The sequence below is a fragment of the Saccopteryx bilineata genome, chromosome 1, assembly GCF_036850765.1.
Source record: "Saccopteryx bilineata isolate mSacBil1 chromosome 1, mSacBil1_pri_phased_curated, whole genome shotgun sequence".
NCBI classification, from domain to species: domain Eukaryota; kingdom Metazoa; phylum Chordata; class Mammalia; order Chiroptera; family Emballonuridae; genus Saccopteryx; species Saccopteryx bilineata.
In genome coordinates this window covers 62,203,031-62,222,385 of record NC_089490.1, presented here as the reverse complement: position 1 = coordinate 62,222,385, position 19,355 = coordinate 62,203,031, and the positions used below count along the sequence as shown (strand labels likewise).

General features: G+C 36.0%; 1 protein-coding gene and 1 non-coding gene across 2 annotated transcripts in view; one reads left to right on the top strand and one right to left on the bottom strand.

Annotated features, from left to right (window-relative positions):
* RNGTT (RNA guanylyltransferase and 5'-phosphatase) overlaps window positions 1-19,355 on the top strand; it is a 284,204-nt gene that overhangs the window by 164,022 nt on the left and 100,827 nt on the right. Inside the window, exon 13 of the mRNA XM_066254248.1 lies at window positions 13,191-13,291. Within this exon, the coding sequence (XP_066110345.1) occupies window positions 13,191-13,291 (101 nt within the window). The remainder of the gene's footprint in view (window positions 1-13,190; window positions 13,292-19,355) is intronic.
* LOC136321566 (U6 spliceosomal RNA) lies at window positions 14,324-14,430 on the bottom strand. The gene has a single exon (XR_010728717.1). It is a non-coding gene; the product is annotated as a U6 spliceosomal RNA (small nuclear RNA).

Here is a 19,355-nt window from a genome sequence, read left to right as displayed (position 1 = left end):
TTTTTAGAATTTGTTCCAGTCATGTTTTTTAATGTATATTTTATTAGTGCTCTGACTTTAGCATCTGGGGATATATTGGGATCATCAAAAAGATAAAGTCTAATTGTTGACATATCTTCCAACCATTATGCTTATGGCAGTTCAGCATTTGAGGAGGAAATATTTAAAAGCATACATTTTGTCAGTTTAGAATTAAAAATTGATTCTTCTTTTGTTTAAATTTAGTGATACTGTTAGTGGCTTTCTTCTGATAGACCAATTCATTTTGTAAAAGCTACAAGGTAGAATATTCTATAAATGAGTACATATTTGCACAAACTGTTTTTATGCTTCAAAGTATTTTCTTTTTTGTATTAGTCCCATTTATCCCTGGATTATCAAATTAGATGATGGTGTTGCTTTCTTGGGGAAGCCGGTCTGATTAGGTGAGTGTGATTTTCCCATTCTTCTTCATGCCAGTCCTAGGAGCACAGGCAGTTATTTCAGTGATACTATACAGTACAAATTAGCAAAAAGTAAGTTAATGTGGTTTATGTGTAAAAACTAGGCTGCAGGTATTGCTTGTATCTAGAGTTGATCACCTAGTAGTAGACTGCTTTTATTAGATGTGTGTCTGCCAGACAAGAGGAGAAACTGAGTCGGTTAGCTCTAAAAGTTAATGGAATTTTATACCAGATGATGGTGGTTTTGGATATTGAGTGAGTTAATCCTGAGTTGTGGACTATATTAACTCATTTTTTTCATCTAATGAACGTCATCTATTATACGCCATCTATATTGCTGAGTTTTAGAGATAATAACAATGAATAAAGACAGGGTTTCTGCCCTCTAATGGAGTTAACATTCTGTGAAGAAACTGGATATAGCAGTAATTTATATTATGGTGTAAAAAGGAAAAGAGTGCAGGCTGAGAGAATTAGGGGAGGTGTTTTGGCGGACCTAGAGAGTAGGGTGAGGGTGCATTGGGAGATGCAGCCTGTGCTACAGGTGTGACAGAATACCTGGTCAGTGTGGCTTTTCCTGGTGCCTGAGTGGTCGAGTTTGGCCGAGTGGTCCAGGTGCTGAGGTTTCCTGGGTTGTCTGAGCTATCTCACTGGGAAGCTAGCCAGGCCACTTTCCAGTTGCTTTCCCCTCCTACTCACCACTCCACACTCCACACAAAACTGGACTAAGAGTAACTAAAACTGGTTTCCTATGGAACAGTTTTAATTCTGCTCTCATGATCATCTAATTCTAACCCAACCCTTTTAGCCTTTCATTATTTGCTTTTGGACAAATGATACATTTTATTTTGTTAATGATAGAAAAATTTCTGTGTTACAGTGCTTTGTGAATATTTCGGACAAGTTATAACTTTTCTGGTTATTAATTAGTTTATCTATAAAAAGAGGGAGTTGACTGCATGCTTGCAGGGCCTCTCACCTTTCTAGTATTTTTACACAGATCTAGTAACTGGCCTTAATACTGAGTATTTTCATTTAACTTGCCTTTATCTGTTTTTTTATTAAATTTTAAAATCACTTGTAGTTCTATGTATCTGCCCAGTATAGAAACTAATCCTGAAGTTTCAGAAGTCTTTCTGTAACTATAGTTTTTTTAAAAAAAATGTTTCACTGGAAAGATAAACCACAGGTTATTTTATATTAAAAAGAACAACTGGGTAGCTTAGCTGGGTAGCTCCCATTGGTTGGAGCATTGTCCCGATAAGCCAAGGTTGCAGGTTCAATCCCTGGTCAGGGCATGTACAAGAATCAGCCAGTCAAAGCATAAATGGGTGGAACAAGTTGATGTCTCTCTCTATCCATTCTTGCTCTCTCTTTCTCTCTTCCTCTTTCTCTGAAATTTATAGATAAAAATTTTAAAATTAGTCTTGTGAATAAAATAATAAAAATAGTAATTAATGTATTTTTGAGTAATTTTTCCAACCTGGATAAACCAAGAAACTTTATCGATTCGCTAATAATTTCACTCTCAAATCACAATTTTAGTTTACAAAAGTAGCAATAAAACCTTTCTAAGTAAAAGAGAAATGTCAGCAAAGGGAAAAAAAGCTCATAGACATAGTAGTGCAATAGTGTGGTGACTATCAGAAGGAAAGTGGTGTGAAAGAGCTGGAGGGGGGTATGGAGGGATAAACGGGATGGAAGGAGACTTGACTTGGGGTGGTGAACACACATTTCAGTGTACAGATGATGTGTTATGGAATGGTACACCTGAAGCCTAAACAATTTTATTAACCAGTGTCCCTTCAATAAATTCAATAAAAAATTTAAAAAAGTAAAAAGAAGTATGAGCAAGCTTCGAAAAAGGAATTTTCTATTTTCTTCCCTTGCTTCTTTTCATGGTAACTCTCCTTACTATCTCTACCAAGTTTGTGACTTTTCAGAAATAAAATGCCAAGTGATTGCCTTGACATATTTTTATTGGAGAATGGCCTTCCCCTTTCTGTATCAGTAAGAGCAACATGGAGTAGTGAGCCAACTTAGCCTCAGAAAACTTGAGCAAACTTTTCCTTAACTCAGATACATTCCTGGTCCTATTGCTTAGACCTTCCTTGTAGCTAATTGTTATTGGAATTCAGTTCATGCATTTCTCTTATTCTCTTATTTACCCTATCCCCCTGATTTTGATGTACTTCCTTAGCAACTCTTGTGTTCATTTTAGCCTTTCAGTAAATTTCAGCTGCGGATTAGATTAAAAGCCTCATGTGGTTGGGCTCATATCTTCTTCAAGCACATACTTAGTATTGAACGAATGACTTTTCCTCCATATAGGGTATTTATATGTCTTGTTTTGCTCAATAGCTATTTAATATACTGCTTACAAAAATTAGAGGATATTTCAAGATGAATATGAAGCGATAAAATATTTACTTCTCAGTGAAACGTAGACAAAGGATCTACTTAAGTACTAAGTCTAGAGTTGTTTTACTCTTCTATTCAGTAGCATTACCAGTAGGATTTCTTTGTTTTTCTTTAAAACTAAATGCTAGAACAACAAAAATCAAACTAATATTATGGTAAGGCCAGGGATCTTTTTTAGCTTCAGGGTGTGATGCTTGTGAAGAAGGCATTATGGTTTCAGTGTAGGGCCTAGAATATGTATAACATACTGCTCACATTTTACTACTGGAAGTCATAAAGTAGGGCTGCAAAGCATTTTAGGTATTTTTGGTTTAGATATCTTGTTGTAGCCAACCAAAATGATATTATTACATTTTTACAAGCTAGATAGATGAAGTCTACACTTTGAACTGCTTAAAATCATGAAGTAGGTAGTTATTAGAGGCAAAGAGGATCTGAATATCTTGTTCTCATTGCTATTATTACTATTATCTTCCTTTACATTAGAGTATCTCAATTTCTGGTACAATTGACATTTTGAATTAGTTAAGTCTTTGTTGTGGTCAGCTGCCCTGTGCATTGTAGGGTGTTTAGAAATATACCTGGCCTCTACCCACTAGATGGCAGCAGCGCTCCCTCCCTTCCCCAGTGTGACGACCAAACAGTGTAGTCATTGCCAAGTATTCCCTGGAGGGCAAAATTACCTCTTAGTTGAGAATCACTGCTTTGTACAACAGAATAATATCACTTATGCCTCCATTTTGTTTTCTCTTTATTTTAGTCTTTGAGACTTCCCTTTGGCATATGGCCATCCTCTACCTCTGAGGCCAAATTCTCCTCTCATTTGGTAAACATTTTCCCAAACATCTTTTTGTTGCCTGACATTTGCATTTATTACATTTTTGATGATAATGGATATCTCAGGTATATTGGAAATTGTTTTCAGACTTAATCTATTTCCAGTTTTTTAGTTAGCAGCTCATCTGGAAAAATCAAATTTATTTTTGTGGAACTCAGTATTGTATGGAACAGTGAAATATAACGTGATAATTATTTTTATTTAGATGCATGCTGGTGAATTTAATGTAATTGAAATGCATTACTCCCAAATTATACATTGGAACATGTAGCTTGAAAGAATGTTTTTGTATCCTTGTTTATATTTGAGCCAGATTCTGCATTTCAAGTTTGATAACTCTCAAATATTTATTTCTAAAAGGTTTAAATCCCTGTATTATGTAATATATTTGTCCTTATTATTTTGGAGATTATGAATAAAAGAATTTTATAGTGATTTATATATAATCTTTCATGAATAGCAATAATTTCATAATCTAAAGTAATCCATTTTAAAGTAAAGTTAACTATATCCAAGACTAATATTTTGTAGTAAGTTTTAAAATTTTGCAGTTTATTGTTTTTATTGCTTATCAATTTATGGAACATTTTACTCGATGTTTTATAGGGACATAATTAGACACGACTTTTGCTGAAGTAGAATTTACATTCTAATAGGTGTTTAAATATATTTTACTAATGGAATCTATGTCACTATTAAATTTACATTCAGTAATTGAGAACTACAATATTTTAAAAATACAATTTTCTAAAATTTTTCATACATTTCATTAATTTTCATTAAAGGTGCTTTGAAATTTCCAATCTTATCACTCTAGAATTTTGCATAACCTAAGTGATTTGATGTGCTGTGAGATGAGGAATGAACAGTTTTTAAATTGTTATAAAAACAGAAAGTTGGTATATGCTCTGTTCTAATTAGATGTGATAGAATCTTGATTTCCAGAGAGAAGAATCTAAAGAATATTTAATATTTATTGTATAAACAATATATACTAGCATTTAAAAATAATTTCTCTTAGGTACCCAATATGAAATATTATAAAACTATGCAGTCATTAAACTTTTCTTAATTTAATAGCTGAGATTGATACTGGTTTCTAAGTGGTCTCATATTCATAGTCATAAATAAATAGGAACAAAAGTAAATGGTGGTCTGTGTGTAAAGATGACATTCCTTTGGCAGAGGTTGTGAATGGTGTTGGGTGGGATGATTACACTCGTTTCTCCCCTTAGTCTTTTTTAGTCCTCCCTACCATAATGAACCACTCTCACTAAAAGGTCTGTGATGTTTCTGTGTGATATACTTTATTAGAAAAAAGACTAAATTTTATCAGGTTATTTTCATTATTTGGATGACAGTTGGAAACTTTTGCAGTTTTAGTATTAATAAAAAATTATATTCAGCAAGTCTGAGATTTATTTGCAATAATCCTGAAGGATATATGTTACCTAAAAGAATCTCTTAGGGCAAAATAAATGAATGAAAACTTCCATCGAAATATTATATATTTGATATTATATTTATGTTTAAACATAAGACTTGGGGGAAAATAGCGTATATTATGTTCTTAATTTTGCTACAGATAAAGAGTCTTTCCTATTGACTCCATAATTTGTCTTTCTTAGCAAAATTTAAGTTTTACTAAATCTGATATTATAATCTGCTACAGTGCAATTTGACTTACGTATTTTAAAAAATGTATTAATGATGAGAACACTTAGTTTTTTCTTCCTGAGTAACTTTCTCATAATAATGATCCCACTTAGTGGTGGGATTAAAATAATTTAACAACTGATAGCCTTTTAGCCCTAATGACTATTTTAAGTATAAAAAATGATATACCGAAAGGTAGTTTATTATTTCATGCATTTAATATTTAAATAAGAACAATAAAAGAGGTATACAAAACTATATTATAAGAGTTTAAAATATTAATGAAAAATATTAAATAATACCTGACAAAAAACAATAAAACTGTTATTTTAGATATTTCCATATTGCTTTTTGATTGGCATCCTTGCTAGCAATTTTTTCCACCTGTAAATGAACATTACTACAGATGCTTAGAGAATATGCTGTTGTGCAGTTGAACGTTAAAAAAGAGTAAAGAGCCTGACCAGGCAGTGGCGTAGTGGATAGAGCGTCGGACTGGGATGCAGAGGACCCAGGTTCGAGATCCTGAGGTCGCCAGCTTGAGCGTTGGCTCATCTGGTTTGAGCAAGAGCCCACCAGCTTGAACCCAATGTCGCTGGCTCCAGCAAGGGGTTGCTCGGTCTGCTGGAGGCCCACGGTCAAGGCACATATGAGAAAGCAATCAATGAACAGCTAAGGTGTTGCAACGCGCAATGAAAAACTAATGATTGATGCTTCTCGTCTCTCTCTGTTCCTGTCTGTCTGTCCCTGTCTATCCCTCTCTCTGACTCACTCTCTGTCTCTGTAAAAAAAAAAAATAAAAATAAAAGTGTAAAGAATGTAAGTTTGTGATTTCCACAGTGGGAGGCTGCCCAGAGGCCCACCCTTATAGAGAAAGAACCTTGATTACAAGCGCGATTTTAACAACCTGTTCGCTGAACGCAACAAAAAATTAGGTATCGGTTCTGCCGAATCTGTGCAGACTGGCTGAATCCCACTACAGGTCCCACTCCCCATAATGTCCTCGCTGAGTCAGCATACTTGCTTCTCCTTCAGTGGATCCTGTATTTTTTTACTATTGTGTTTTGCTCATATTTACTTCTTGCTGTAAACCTACATGAGTGAACATACTTCAAGGTTTACAATGTTCACTCCTCTATAATCAGTCTTTAAGCCACATAAGTAAAGTATTTTCTCTTTTTGCTATGTTCCCAGAATACATTTAAAACATATTTTCCCTATCGTTTCTTTAATTGCATGGACAGTGTTGTACAACCATTTCCACTATTTCCAAAAATTTTACATCACCCCACCAGAAATTATGTAATCATTAAGCAATAACTCCCCCTTCTCCCAATCCCCCAGCTTCTGATACCTCTAATCCACATTGTCACTATGAATTTGCTTGTTCTGGCTATTTCTTTTAAGTGGACTCATATAATTTTTGTCCTTTTGTGTCTGGCTTATTTCACTTAGCATAATGTTATCAAGCTCCATTCATTTTGTAGCATGTATCAGAACTTCTTTCCTTTTTATGGCTGAATGTTATTCCCTTGTATGTACTTTACTACATTTTGGTTATCCATTCATCCATTCATATGATGATGGAAACTTAGATTTTCCACTTTTTGACTACTGAAAATAATGCTACAGTGAGCATTAACATTAAGTATCTGAGTTCCCATTTTAATTTTTTTGGATATGTACTTAGGAGTGGGGTTGTGTTGAGCCATCGAATAATTCTATGTTTAACTTTCTGAGGAACCATCAAACTGTTATATCATCATTATATATTCCTTACAGCAATGTATGTGGCTTTTAATTTCTTCACATTCTCTCCAATACTTGTTTTCCTTTTAAAAACAATGATAGACACCCTAGTAGATACGAAGTGGTACCTATCTCATTATGGTTTTAATTTCCCTTTCCCTCCTGGCTAATGATAGTGAGCATCTTTTTATGTGCTTATTGGTCATACGTATATCTTCTGTAGAGAAATATCTGTTCAAGTTCTTTGACAGTTTTTTAATTGGGATGTTTGTCTTGTTGTTGAGTTCTATAAGTTTTTTATTTTGGATATTAACTCTTATCAAGTATCTGATATCATACATTTCCGTCCATTCTTTAGGTTGTCTTGTGATGCATAAAAGTTTTTTTTGTTTTGATGAATCCCAGTTTATCTTTCTAAATAAATTACTCATGCTTTTAGTGTTGTAACTAAGAATCTACTGCCAAATTCAAAATTTATGAAAACTTACCACTGTGTTCTTGTAAGAGTTTTATGATTTGAGCTCTTATATCGAGTTGTTGGTCCATTTTTAGTTAATTATTGTATATGGTGGGAGGTAGGCACCCAGCTTCATTCATTTTGCATATGGAAATACAGCTGTCCCAGTATCATTTGTTAAAGATTATTATCTCTCCATTTAATAGACTTAGGACTCCTGTTAAAAAATCAATTGGCTATCGACATAATAGGTTTATTTCTGTACTTTTAATTCTATTCCTTTGGTCTTTGTATCTACCCTTGTGTCATCAACTCTTTTTTGGGGGGTGGGGCAGAGATGAAAAGCATTAACTTGTAGTTTTTACTTTAGTTTATTGATTGCTTCTCATACATGCTAGGGCTCAAGTCAAGCTAGCAACTTCTGCCCAAGCCAGTGACCTTGATCAACATGATCCCACATTCTACCCCACAACCTCAAGGTTTTGATCTGGGGCCCTTAGTGTCCTCAGTCGATGCTTTATCCACTGTACCACCACTGGTCAGGCAGGAGCTCTGTTTTGATTACTGTAGCTTTGTATTTAATTTTTTTTTTTTTTTTTTACACAGACAGAGAGAGAGTCAGAGAGAGGGATAGATAGGTACAGACAGACAGGAACGGAGAGATGAGAAGCATCAATCATTAGTTTTTTGTTGCACATTGCAACATCTTAGTTGTTCATTGATTGCTTTCTCATATATGCCTTGACTGCAGGCCTTCAGCAGACTGATTAACCCCTTGCTCGAGCCAGCGACCTTGGGCTCAAGCCAGTGAGCTTTTGCTCAAACCAGATGAGCCTGCGCTCAAGCTGGTGACCTTGGGGTCTCGAACCTGGGTCTTCCACATCCCAGTCCGATGCTCTATCCACTGTGCAACCACCTGGTCAGGCATTGTATTTAATTTTGAAATTGAGTAGTGTGAGTCTTCTAACTTGTTCTTTTTTCAGGAGAGGAGAAGAGTCAGAGACAGATTCCTGCATGCGCCCTGACCGGGATCCACCCGGCAAGCCCACTGGGGTGTGATGCTCTATCTGGAGCTCTTGCTACGTTGCAACTGGAGCAATTATTTAGCGTCTGAGGTAGAGGTCATGGAGCCATCCTCAGCTCCTGGGGCCAAATCACTCCCATCGAGCCATGGCTGCAGGAGGGAAGGAGTAGAGAGAGAGAGAAGCGAGATGGGGAGGGGTGGAGAAGCAGACTGGCGCCTCTCCTGTGTGCCCTGGCTGGGAATTAAACCCGGGACATCCACATGCTGGGCTGATGCTCTACCACTGAGCCAACTGGCCAGGGCCTCAGGATTTTTTTTTTGATTCTTCAGGGTATCTTGTGACTATATGAGAATCAGCTTTTCTGTTTCTGCAAAAAAGGCTGTTAGAATTTTCATAGGGATTGCATTAAATCTTTAGATTGCTTTGGGTAGTATTGACATATTAGAAATATTATCTTCCTAAATTGGTCTTCTGAGACCAATTTTATTGTGGGAGAAGGGTTTTCTCTGCACCAATAAACACTTTTTTGACACAAGATGGGTGTCCTACAATTCAACTCAATTCTGACACTACCTGGAGACCGCATCAGATTCCAGAGGTTGAGGGCTCAGGCCTATAAAACTGCCCTGCAGTTCCTGCTTCAGTCATGAGTCTCAAGTTCGGGCTGTAGATCGGAGGTTCTAATGGCTCCCTTGTTGGACTTTAGATGCCAGTCATAAGTCTAGGTTGTTACTTTATTTATAGCTACTGGCTAGAGGTTCCTATGACTCCCTCTAAGGTTCTCTTAGTTTGCTAGAGTGGATCACAGAACCCAGAGAAACACTTTACTTACTAAATTACAGGCTTATTATAGAAGGTGTAACTCAGAAACAGCCGGATGGAAGAGAGGCGTAGGGCAAGAGGTGGGAAAAGGTAATGGAGCTGCCGTGCCTTCTCCAGGCACGCTACTTGCCCCTAGTTTCCATATGTCCACCAGCTTGGAACCTGTTTGAATTGGGTTTTTACGGAGGCTTCAATATGAAGGATTTATGATTTCAGTCCTATGTGGAATCTAATGAACAAAATGAACTAACAAGCAAAATAGGGACCAACTCATAGCAGGCTGACAGCTGAGGGGAGTGCTGGGTGAGGGGTATGGAGGGATTGAACAAAAAAAAGACAAAAAGAAAGAAATAACTTATAAACACACACAACAGTATGGCGATTGCAGGGGTGGGAGGGGAGAGGTGAATGAGGACATGGGGGGATAAATGGTGATGGGTGAAGACTTGCAGAATTGAGTGCCTGAAACTGGTATAATTTTGTTAACCAGTGTCACCCCAGTAAATTCAATTAAAATATATTTAAATAAAGAGCAAAAAATAAAAACAAAAAATCATTACATGTGGGCCATTGATCCAGCCTCCAGCCCTTCTTCCCTCCCCTGAAATTGGTGCTGGGGGTGGAACTGAAAGTTCCAGCTCTCTGATCACAAGGTCGGTTCCTGTGGTAATCAGCCCCTATCCTTGGGTACTTTTCAAAAGTACCTCATTAACATAACAGAAGAACATATTACTCATCCAGTAGGAAATTGCAAGCGTTTTAGGAGCTCTGTGCAAGAAAGAGGAGGACCAAATAATTATATCTTATTATAAATCACAACGTCACACTTCCTGTGTATGAACATGGGATAGCTTTTTGTCTTTTCTCCTTCAATAATATTTTTGTGGTTTTTAGTATATATATCATTTACTTCCTTGGTTAAATTAATTCCTAGGTATTTTGTGTTTTTAGATGCTATTGTAAATGGAATTGCTTTCTTAATATCTTTTCTGGGTTGTTCATTGCTGTTTTATAGAAACACAACTGATTTATTATGTTGATAATATCACCAAAAATATTAAATTAGTAGAAATAGATTTAACAAAAGTTATGTAAGACTGTATATTGAAAACTATCAAACACTGCTGAGAGAAATTTAGAAAGATCTAAATAAATAGATTTGCAGTGTTCATGAATTAGAAGATTGGTTATTGTTAAGATGTTATTTCCCCCTTAATTGATCTATTCAGTGCAATCCTAATTAAAATCCCAGTAGACTTAATTTTCATAGAACTGACAAGCTGATTTAAAAATGTATGTGGAAATATAAAGCTTAGATAAGGGAGTTTGGAAAAAGAAGGACAAAGTTTGAGGACTTACACAACCTGGTTTCAAAATGTATCAAGCTCCCGTAATTGAGACGGTGTGCTATTTGCAGGAAGGAGGGCATGTTGATCAATGCAGCACATTGGTGAGGATAGAAGTATCTCTATATCTATAAATAATTGGTTTTGACAAAGGTGCCAAGGCAACTCAGTGAGAAAAAGATAATCTTTTCAACAACTGGTGCTGGATCAATTGGATACCATCTGTCAAACAGTGAACCTAGTCTCTTACTTCATACCATATAAATACATTAACCTCAAATGGATTACATAGCTTTATAATAAGAACTAAAATTATAAAATTTCTCTAAGAAAACTGTAAATTACAATGATGGGCAAAGATTCCTTAAAAGGGGGCACAGAAAGCATAAATTATATATAAACATTTAAAATTAATGATTTTGAAAAATGCTCAACATCATTAATCTTCAGGGAAATGCAAATCAAAAACACAGTTCATCTCACACCAGTCAGGATGGTCATTATCAAAAAGTCAAAAGATAACTGTTGGTGAGGATGCGGAGAACAAGGGACAATGTACATTGTTGGTGGGAATGCAGATTGATACAGTTATGAAAAACAGTATGATGTTTTCACAAAATATTAGAAATAGAATTACTATATAATCCAGCATTTCCACTCTGGGTATGTAGCCGAAAGAAAAAGAACCAGTACCTTGAAGAGATCTGCATTCCCATGTTTACTGAAACATTATTCACACTGACTACCACATGGAAATGATCTACTTGTCCATCAATGGATGGATGGATGGAAGGATAAAGAAAATGTGGTATACTTATACAATAAAATAGTATTCAGATTTAATAATACGTCAACATAGATGAACCTAGAATAAATTATGCTAAATGAAATAAGCCAGAATCAACGAGACAAATATCACATGATCTCACATATATATAGAATCTTAAAGAAAAAAAAAAAGTTGAACTAACAGAATAGAATGGTGGCAGAGGCTGGCAGGTAGGGGAGAAGGGATGATACTGATCAAAAGGAAAAAACTTTCAGCTATAATATGAGTAAGTTCTGGAGACCTATTGTATAGCATGGTGACTGTGATTAATAATAATAATGTAAACTTGAAATTTGCTAAGAGAGTAGATCTTCCATGTTCTCTTAACCAAAAAGAAAAAAAGTAACTGAGATGATGGATATGTTAATTAGCTTGATTGTGGTAATCATTTCACAATGTATACATATGTCAAAACATGTTGTATACCTCAAATTTTTATTTCTCAATTATACCTCAATAATGCTTGAAGAAAAATGACTGACTTCATTAAAATAAAAATAACTTTACTGTTTAAAAGAAGTTGTTAATAAAAATGAAAAGACAAGATAAAAACTGGTAGAAAATATTTGCAATACAGATATCTAAGCAATACTATTTATCCAGAATATATAAATGACTTCTGTAAGTGTAATAAAATTACCCAGTAAAAACAAGGATAAAACAGACTCTACACCAAGGAAGATACATGGATAGCAAATAAATCAAATCTTCAATATCTTTGGTCATTAGACAAATACAAATTAAAATTATTAGACACACTTTAGAATTAAAAAGACTGACAATACCTAGACCTAAGGTAAATGACCTCATACATTACTGGTGGGAATGGAAAATGTTATAGCCACTTTTGAAAACAATTTGACAGTTTCTTACCATGTGTCCCAGCCATTCTATTCGTAGGTATGGTATTTACCCAAGAGTTATGAAGCTATATCCACACAAGTGTTCAGAACAGCATTATTCCTGATAGTCTAAAACTGGGGACAACCCAGATATCCATCAGCTTCTAAATGCATAAACAGTTTGTGGTAAATACAGAAAGTGGGATCCTAGTCAGTAATAGAAAGGAACAAACTACCATCATGGATAAATTGCAAAAACTTTGTTAAGAATTTCTTATGAATTCTATAAAAGGTACAACTATAGTGATAGAAAGAAGGTCAATTTTGCCATAGAGTTGGTGGAAGGGAATTGACTGTAAATGTCAGGAGGAAATTTTTTGGGTGATTGAAATTCTAGATATCATATTTTGGTGATGGTTACATAATTGTATCCATTTTGCTAATTTCATTGGTTACTTTTATTCATTATAAATTATCTCACACAGTGAAATTAAAAATAAAAATTAAAAAAATAAACAGCCATAGAAAAATTTTATTCTTTTTCTGGCCTTGCACAAAAAAGGGTCTGCATACTTTGGCAGGAAAAGGGGAAAGACCATCAGTAAAAAGGCAGATATCTAGCTCTATTAATCAGTTGAAGATAAAAATTATATTCAGAAAAGAATAGTAATTTTGCTTAAAAAAAGTTGATATTATATTTAATAAGTCAAATGTTAATTTCTTAGCTTCTTATTAACTATTACTATTTTTAATGCATTTTAGAAATACAAAGCTGGTCGATGTGATGATATTTTGAAATGGAAGCCTCCCAGTCTGAATTCTGTGGATTTTCGCCTAAAGATAACAAGAATGGGAGGAGAAGGGTAAGGACGCACTGTCATTCCCCCATCGTTTTTACATGAAATAATACTGTTTGTACAGTATAAGGCTTCATTGTTTACTTGGTATTTTACATATACTTTACAAAAAAAAACCAAACTACAGTTTTTGACAGCATCCTTTATACCCATGTCTATACATCTTAATCGCATATTCACAGATTTCTCCTTTGACCTATTACATCTAACATAGCATCCTTTGAACTTTTTACTATTTTAGTCTTAAAAATATAGTATTTCTAATATAAAAATGAATTTTGTTCAGTTGTAAAAGTGAAAATGTATTTACTTGAAGGTAATCCTGTTCATTGAATTAAAAATATGATCATTGTTATAATGTTTTGAAATAAGCCTTTCGTACTTTGAAGGAAACTACTTTATGTTTGTACTTGCATAGCAAACATTTTTAATTGTTGAATTTTATTAATATTTTTTATAATGTTCATTATTTTAATTTTTAAATTTATTGGTTAATATTTTTAAATGACTTGACTGTTTTATGACACCTTAAAATTTTATCACATCATGTGAAAGTAAATACTTAATAGCAACAAAAGAAATGTTTAATCAAGGAAATCATAAAGAGAAAATAAGATGACACAGGTAGAGAGATTAAAAGTTTCCCAATGAGTGCTAGGAAATCCTTTTCACTTGCCAAAGGGAAACCGCAGATTTGCTTTTTTGTAGTTAATGGATGAAGGATATGTGATCAGTTATATGAATCCAGACTCCGGAAGATTGTCTCTTAAGCGACTGCATTTTTAAATAAAGGGTACTGGCCTGACCTGTGATGGCACAGTGGATAAAGCATTGACCTGGAACACTGAGGTTGCCAGTTCAAAACCCTGGGCTGCCTGGTCAAGGCACATATGGGAATTGATGCTTCCTGTTCCTCGCTCTCCTCTCTCTCTCTCTCTCTCTCTCTCTCCCTCCCTCAGTCCCTCCCTCCATCCTCCCTCCTTCTTCTTCCTCCTGCTCCTCCCCCTCCCCTCTCTAAAATGAATAAATAAAATCTTTAAAAATATAGAACGCTTCACGAATTTGCGTGTCATCCTTGCGCAGGGGCCATGCTAATCTTCTCTGTATTGTTCCAGTTTTAGTATATGTGCTGCCGAAGCGAGCACTAAAATCTTTAAAAATAAATAAATAAATAAATAAATAAATAAATAAATAAATGGTACTGTGTAATATGTTGAATCCTAAGTAAAAAAGAGAGTTTAATAAGTCACATAGGTAAATTTATTTAAAAAATGGAGTGTTTAATATTTTACATCCTTAAGTAAGAATTTGTGACTTAATAGCAAAATATGATTTAGTCAGAACAATTGTCTGGGACCCAAATAGTGTTTAGGTATTTTGCTCTGTATTGGTCTGATTTAAGGATAGATAGATAAATTTTTGACTATTTATAGGAATATATATGTATTCCATCAAGTAATATAAAAGATTAGATAAGAGAAATAATATTGCAGCAGCCCAGAATATCTGTATATGAGATACTTTGTCAGGAAGAAGAATCTTGAGTTTATTACTTATCCAAAAATATTATTTTTTTATTTTAACTTGAACAAATATGGATATTAATACCAATATCGACTAAGTTTATAATTGATATAACAATTATATTAATATAATATTAATACAAATAATAATTATTATTATAGATTTTTGAGAAACTGCCCCAATCTATATTTTTATTTTCAATCTTTGGATATGTATTGGAAGTAGTAAATTCATGTTGATTCTTCCTGACAGTGTATCTGTATACAGATGTTCTGGGTTGCCTGTTTACTGTGGAACCTATACATCAGTGGAGTGTAGGCTTGGTATGTCTTCTGGAAGTGCCTTGTAGAAGACGTATCACTTCTAAAACAGTGGCGGCTAAGGGATTGAGTGTGACAGGGGCACCTGCATCTTTCTTTCTCTTTTTTATTTTAAAGACACAGATGAATATAGTTCTTTGGAAGTGAGACTTTAAATGAAGTAAGATTTGTTAAGTTGCTTCATTACTAAATCTTCTATTTTGCCTGATGCTATATATTTATAACATTTAGTTAGAGTATAAACTCTTGTGTATTTTTATTGATCGTTTGCTTTGAGTTTTAAATAATCAGTTTATTTTGCTTTTTATAGATCATAATTCTTAGCAGTACCTAAAAGCTACATGAGGCTAAATGTAGAATGCTATTTTTTTAAGTAGCAAAAATGATAACAATATTTTTCTGTGCAATTGTCCATTGCAGTTAAATATAGCAAAATTTAATTTAGTTTACTGGTTTGTCATCCTTGTTTTGCTTTTGTCCTTAGTGTTTTTTTTTTGTTTTTTTTTTGTATTTTTCTGAAGCTGGAAACGGGGAGAGATAGTCAGACAGACTCCCACATGCGCCCGACCGGGATCCACCCGGCACGCCCACCAGGGGGTGATGCTCTGCCCACCAGGGGGCGATGCGCTGCCCCTCCGGGGCGTCACTCTGTCGTGACCAGAGCCACTCTAGTGCCTGGGGCAGAGGCCAAGGAGCCATCCCCAGCGCCCGGGCCATCTTTGCTCCAATGGAGCCTCGGCTGCGGGAGGGGAAGAGAGAGACAGAGAGGAAGGAGAAGGGGAGGGTGGAGAAGCAGATGGGCGCTTTTCCTGTGTGCCCTGGCCGGGAATTGAACCCGGGACTTCTGCCCGCCAGGCCGACGCTCTACCACTGAGCCAACCGGCCAGGGCCCTTAGTGTGTTTTTGAATATATTTTGTTCTTTAAAAATTTTTACCTATTTAATATCTTTTTACAAAAAACTGATTTGATTCTAGTGCATATTTAAAATACACTAAATGTCATCATATTCAAGTTACATTAGTGTAGGTACACTATTTATATAACATGAGTGTCAGTTTTCAAATATAGGGTGTTTCCCCTGGCCAGATAGCTCAGTTGGTTAGATTGTTGTCCCGAAGCACCGAGGTTTCTGGTTTGATAGTCAGGGCACATACAGGAACAGATTGATGCTCCTGTGTCGCTCTCTCTCTTCCTTCCTAAAGTCAGTCGCTAAACATAAAATTGGGTGTTTAATATCAGATATAACATGATAACTATTACTAAAACATGTATTATTGAGTTAACCACAATAAGATTTTTTTTATTTTTTTATTTTTTTTATTTTTTTAATAATAATTTTATTTTTTTAATGGGGTGACATCAATAAATCAGGATACATATATTCAAAGGTAACAAGTCCAGGTTATCTTGTCGTTCAATTATGTTACATACCCATCACCCAAAGTCAGATTGTCCTCTGTCACCTTCTATCTTGTTTTCTTTGTGCCCCTCCCCCTCCCCCTTTCCCTCTCCCATTCCCCCCTCCCCCCTGTAACCACCACACTCTTATCAATGTCTCTTAGTTTCACTTTTATGTCCCACCTACGTATGGAATAATGCAGTTCCTGGTTTTTTCTGATTTACTTATTTCGCTTCGTATCATGTTATCAAGATCCCACCATTTTGCTGTAAATGTTCCGATGTCATCATTTCTTATGGCTGAGTAGTATTCCATAGTGTATACAGAATAAGATTTTTAATGTAAAGAATGTTATATATTATAGCAGTTTTTACTAAATCAATGAGTTTATATCTTATGCTTATGTTAGATGCAGTGTGTTAGAAAGCATTGTAAGAAGTATGCCTGAAATAGTTTGAAAAGGGAGTAGCCATGTTTCTGAACCATCAGAATCACAGCATGTGACCAGTGGTGGGACTAAGATATTAAAATGCCATGAGAGAAGCTAATTCCTTTTCTTGATTATACTTATTTCTGCAAAACTTAGAATGGAGTGGAAATTCTTGAAAGGTATAATGTAAATACCAATCTTTGAAAACGTCTTTAGTGATTTTTTTTTTTAATGACATTTTACACCTTCAAATTCTGGTTTTGAGTCTCACTCAGCTGTTACAATAAAATGTTTATAGATTTCAGTTGAAGTAAAATTTAATACAGATAGAAAAGTTGTTGTGTTAAATGCCCTGTTGATGGCAATTAAAACTTAAAGTTTCTAGAGTAATGGCGTGGTAGGAAGCGATACCGATAAATCTCCCCCAAAACTCAACAAGATCTTCAACCAGAAACAGAAAAACCTATCCTTGGAGCCTCCAGATGTTTCGCAATACACTCGAAGGTATGGTCGAGCGAAAAATTGGCTAAATATATAATCAAACCCCGAAGGAAATAGGGAGTAAGAAATGCTCCGCCTTCCTCACTAACCTAAACAGGGCTGCTTTCACTGGGAACTGAGAATATAGAAACTAAGGCGAGCAAATTGGGTGAATAGATCCAGGCTGTGGCACAAAGTGCTGAATCAGGCTGTGGCACGGAGATCCAAGCCAAGGAAAAACTGTGCCTGTGGCAACCCAGTCAGTACAAGCTAGCACTCGCACCAAACCCAGACAAAGAAAGACAAGTGGGGCAGCCATTTTCCCCGATCTCCTGGTTGGCGCACGCAGATAGTGGGCGAGAGATTCCTCCGAGTGCCTCAGCAGTGGGCGCTCGTGTTACCCCACAGAGAGGCACAGTCAGGGGCCTTTGTGTGTGGAATCTCCGGGCCGCCCCAGCACCCTGAAAAAGCCACGCACAGGGAGGGAGCGAGAGCGAGAGCCAATTCCAACGCTGGAACTTTTCCATGCGGGCGGGGCTTTCACTCAGAGGGTGAGGCGGCCGGCTTGATATCCTGGTCTGCGCACGCAGATAGTGAGTGAGAGTTTCCTTCAAGCGCCAGAGGAGTGGGCACCCGCCCGTGTTGCTGGACAGACTGGCAGAGCCAGAGGTCTTTGAGTGGGCGGAAGCCCCGCCTGATTATGCTAGCAGCTCTGACTGACTGAGCCTTACCCAGAGCCCTGTGCTGAGTGGGAATAGAGTGGGGAGTTGCCAGCTCTTTGAGCCTCTTACTATCCAGGCAGAGGCAGCAGCAACCCCATAGCTGGGTTATCAGGCTACTAATTGAGGAAGGAAAGACTAGGAGAGAAGCTCCAGGAATACGGACTCTCTCACTGTCAGAGTCTATAAATGCTAATGAGCCTCGACTGCCAACGAGACTGAAGCACAATACATAACATCGCCATAGAGACTTATCAACTGCAAACCTCTACCTGAGCGTGCCAAAGGGGCAGAACCCGGGGTCACCGACCAGGAAGAGGGAGAGAAAAGAAAAAGCAAGAAGATAACCTCTCAAAATCAAGAATAATCCGCAGACTTTATAACCTATCCCATTTTATTATATTTGTTCGTTTCTCTCTCTTATCTTCATATTTGATTTTTTTTTTCCTCCTCCAATTTGGTTGTTTAACTCTCTGCCGGTCTTACTCTCTCCTCTCCTTGAACTACACTACCCATAAGTGTTACATCTCCCATTATCTTTTCTTTCCTCTTCCTTTCTCTCTATGAGGGTTGCACTCCAAAACCCTTAACTCTCTCTCTCTCTCCTCTTTTTTCTTTTTTCTTCTTTTAGTGGTTCCCTCTTTTTTTTCTCTCTCTCTCTCTTTCTTTTCTTCCTCTATATTAGTTTCCTCCTTTCTCCTTTACGTCTCCTCTCATTCAAACCTCAATAATGAACAAATTATCTTATTTGGGACTCAAACTTATGTTTGTGGCATTTTTACTTCACCTTTTTAACTCACTAGCAGTTCTCCCATCCCTGGCTCTCCATTTTATCTAGTTCTTGTTCCACTAAATACAATAGTAATTTTTAAATTTGTCCCCCCATTTTCCTGTTTCCCTCTTATTCCTCTCATCATAACTCTTAGTCAACCAACACCTAAAAGCAAATCATTTTATTCTTGACCCAAATTTTTTCTTTATTTGATTTTTGTGGGTCCATACCCGCCCCCCCCCTTTTTTTTGTCCCTTTATTACTTCTCCCTAATTCAGGTCCTCCATTACAGGCATTGTTTGTTCTATTTAGTACAATATAATTCACAGTTCATCACAAGATTTTCTCAAGAAAGAGGGGAGAGGAGAGGAGAGAAAAAAAGGAGGGGGGGAATAATTTCCTTTTTTAAAATTTTTATTTTATTT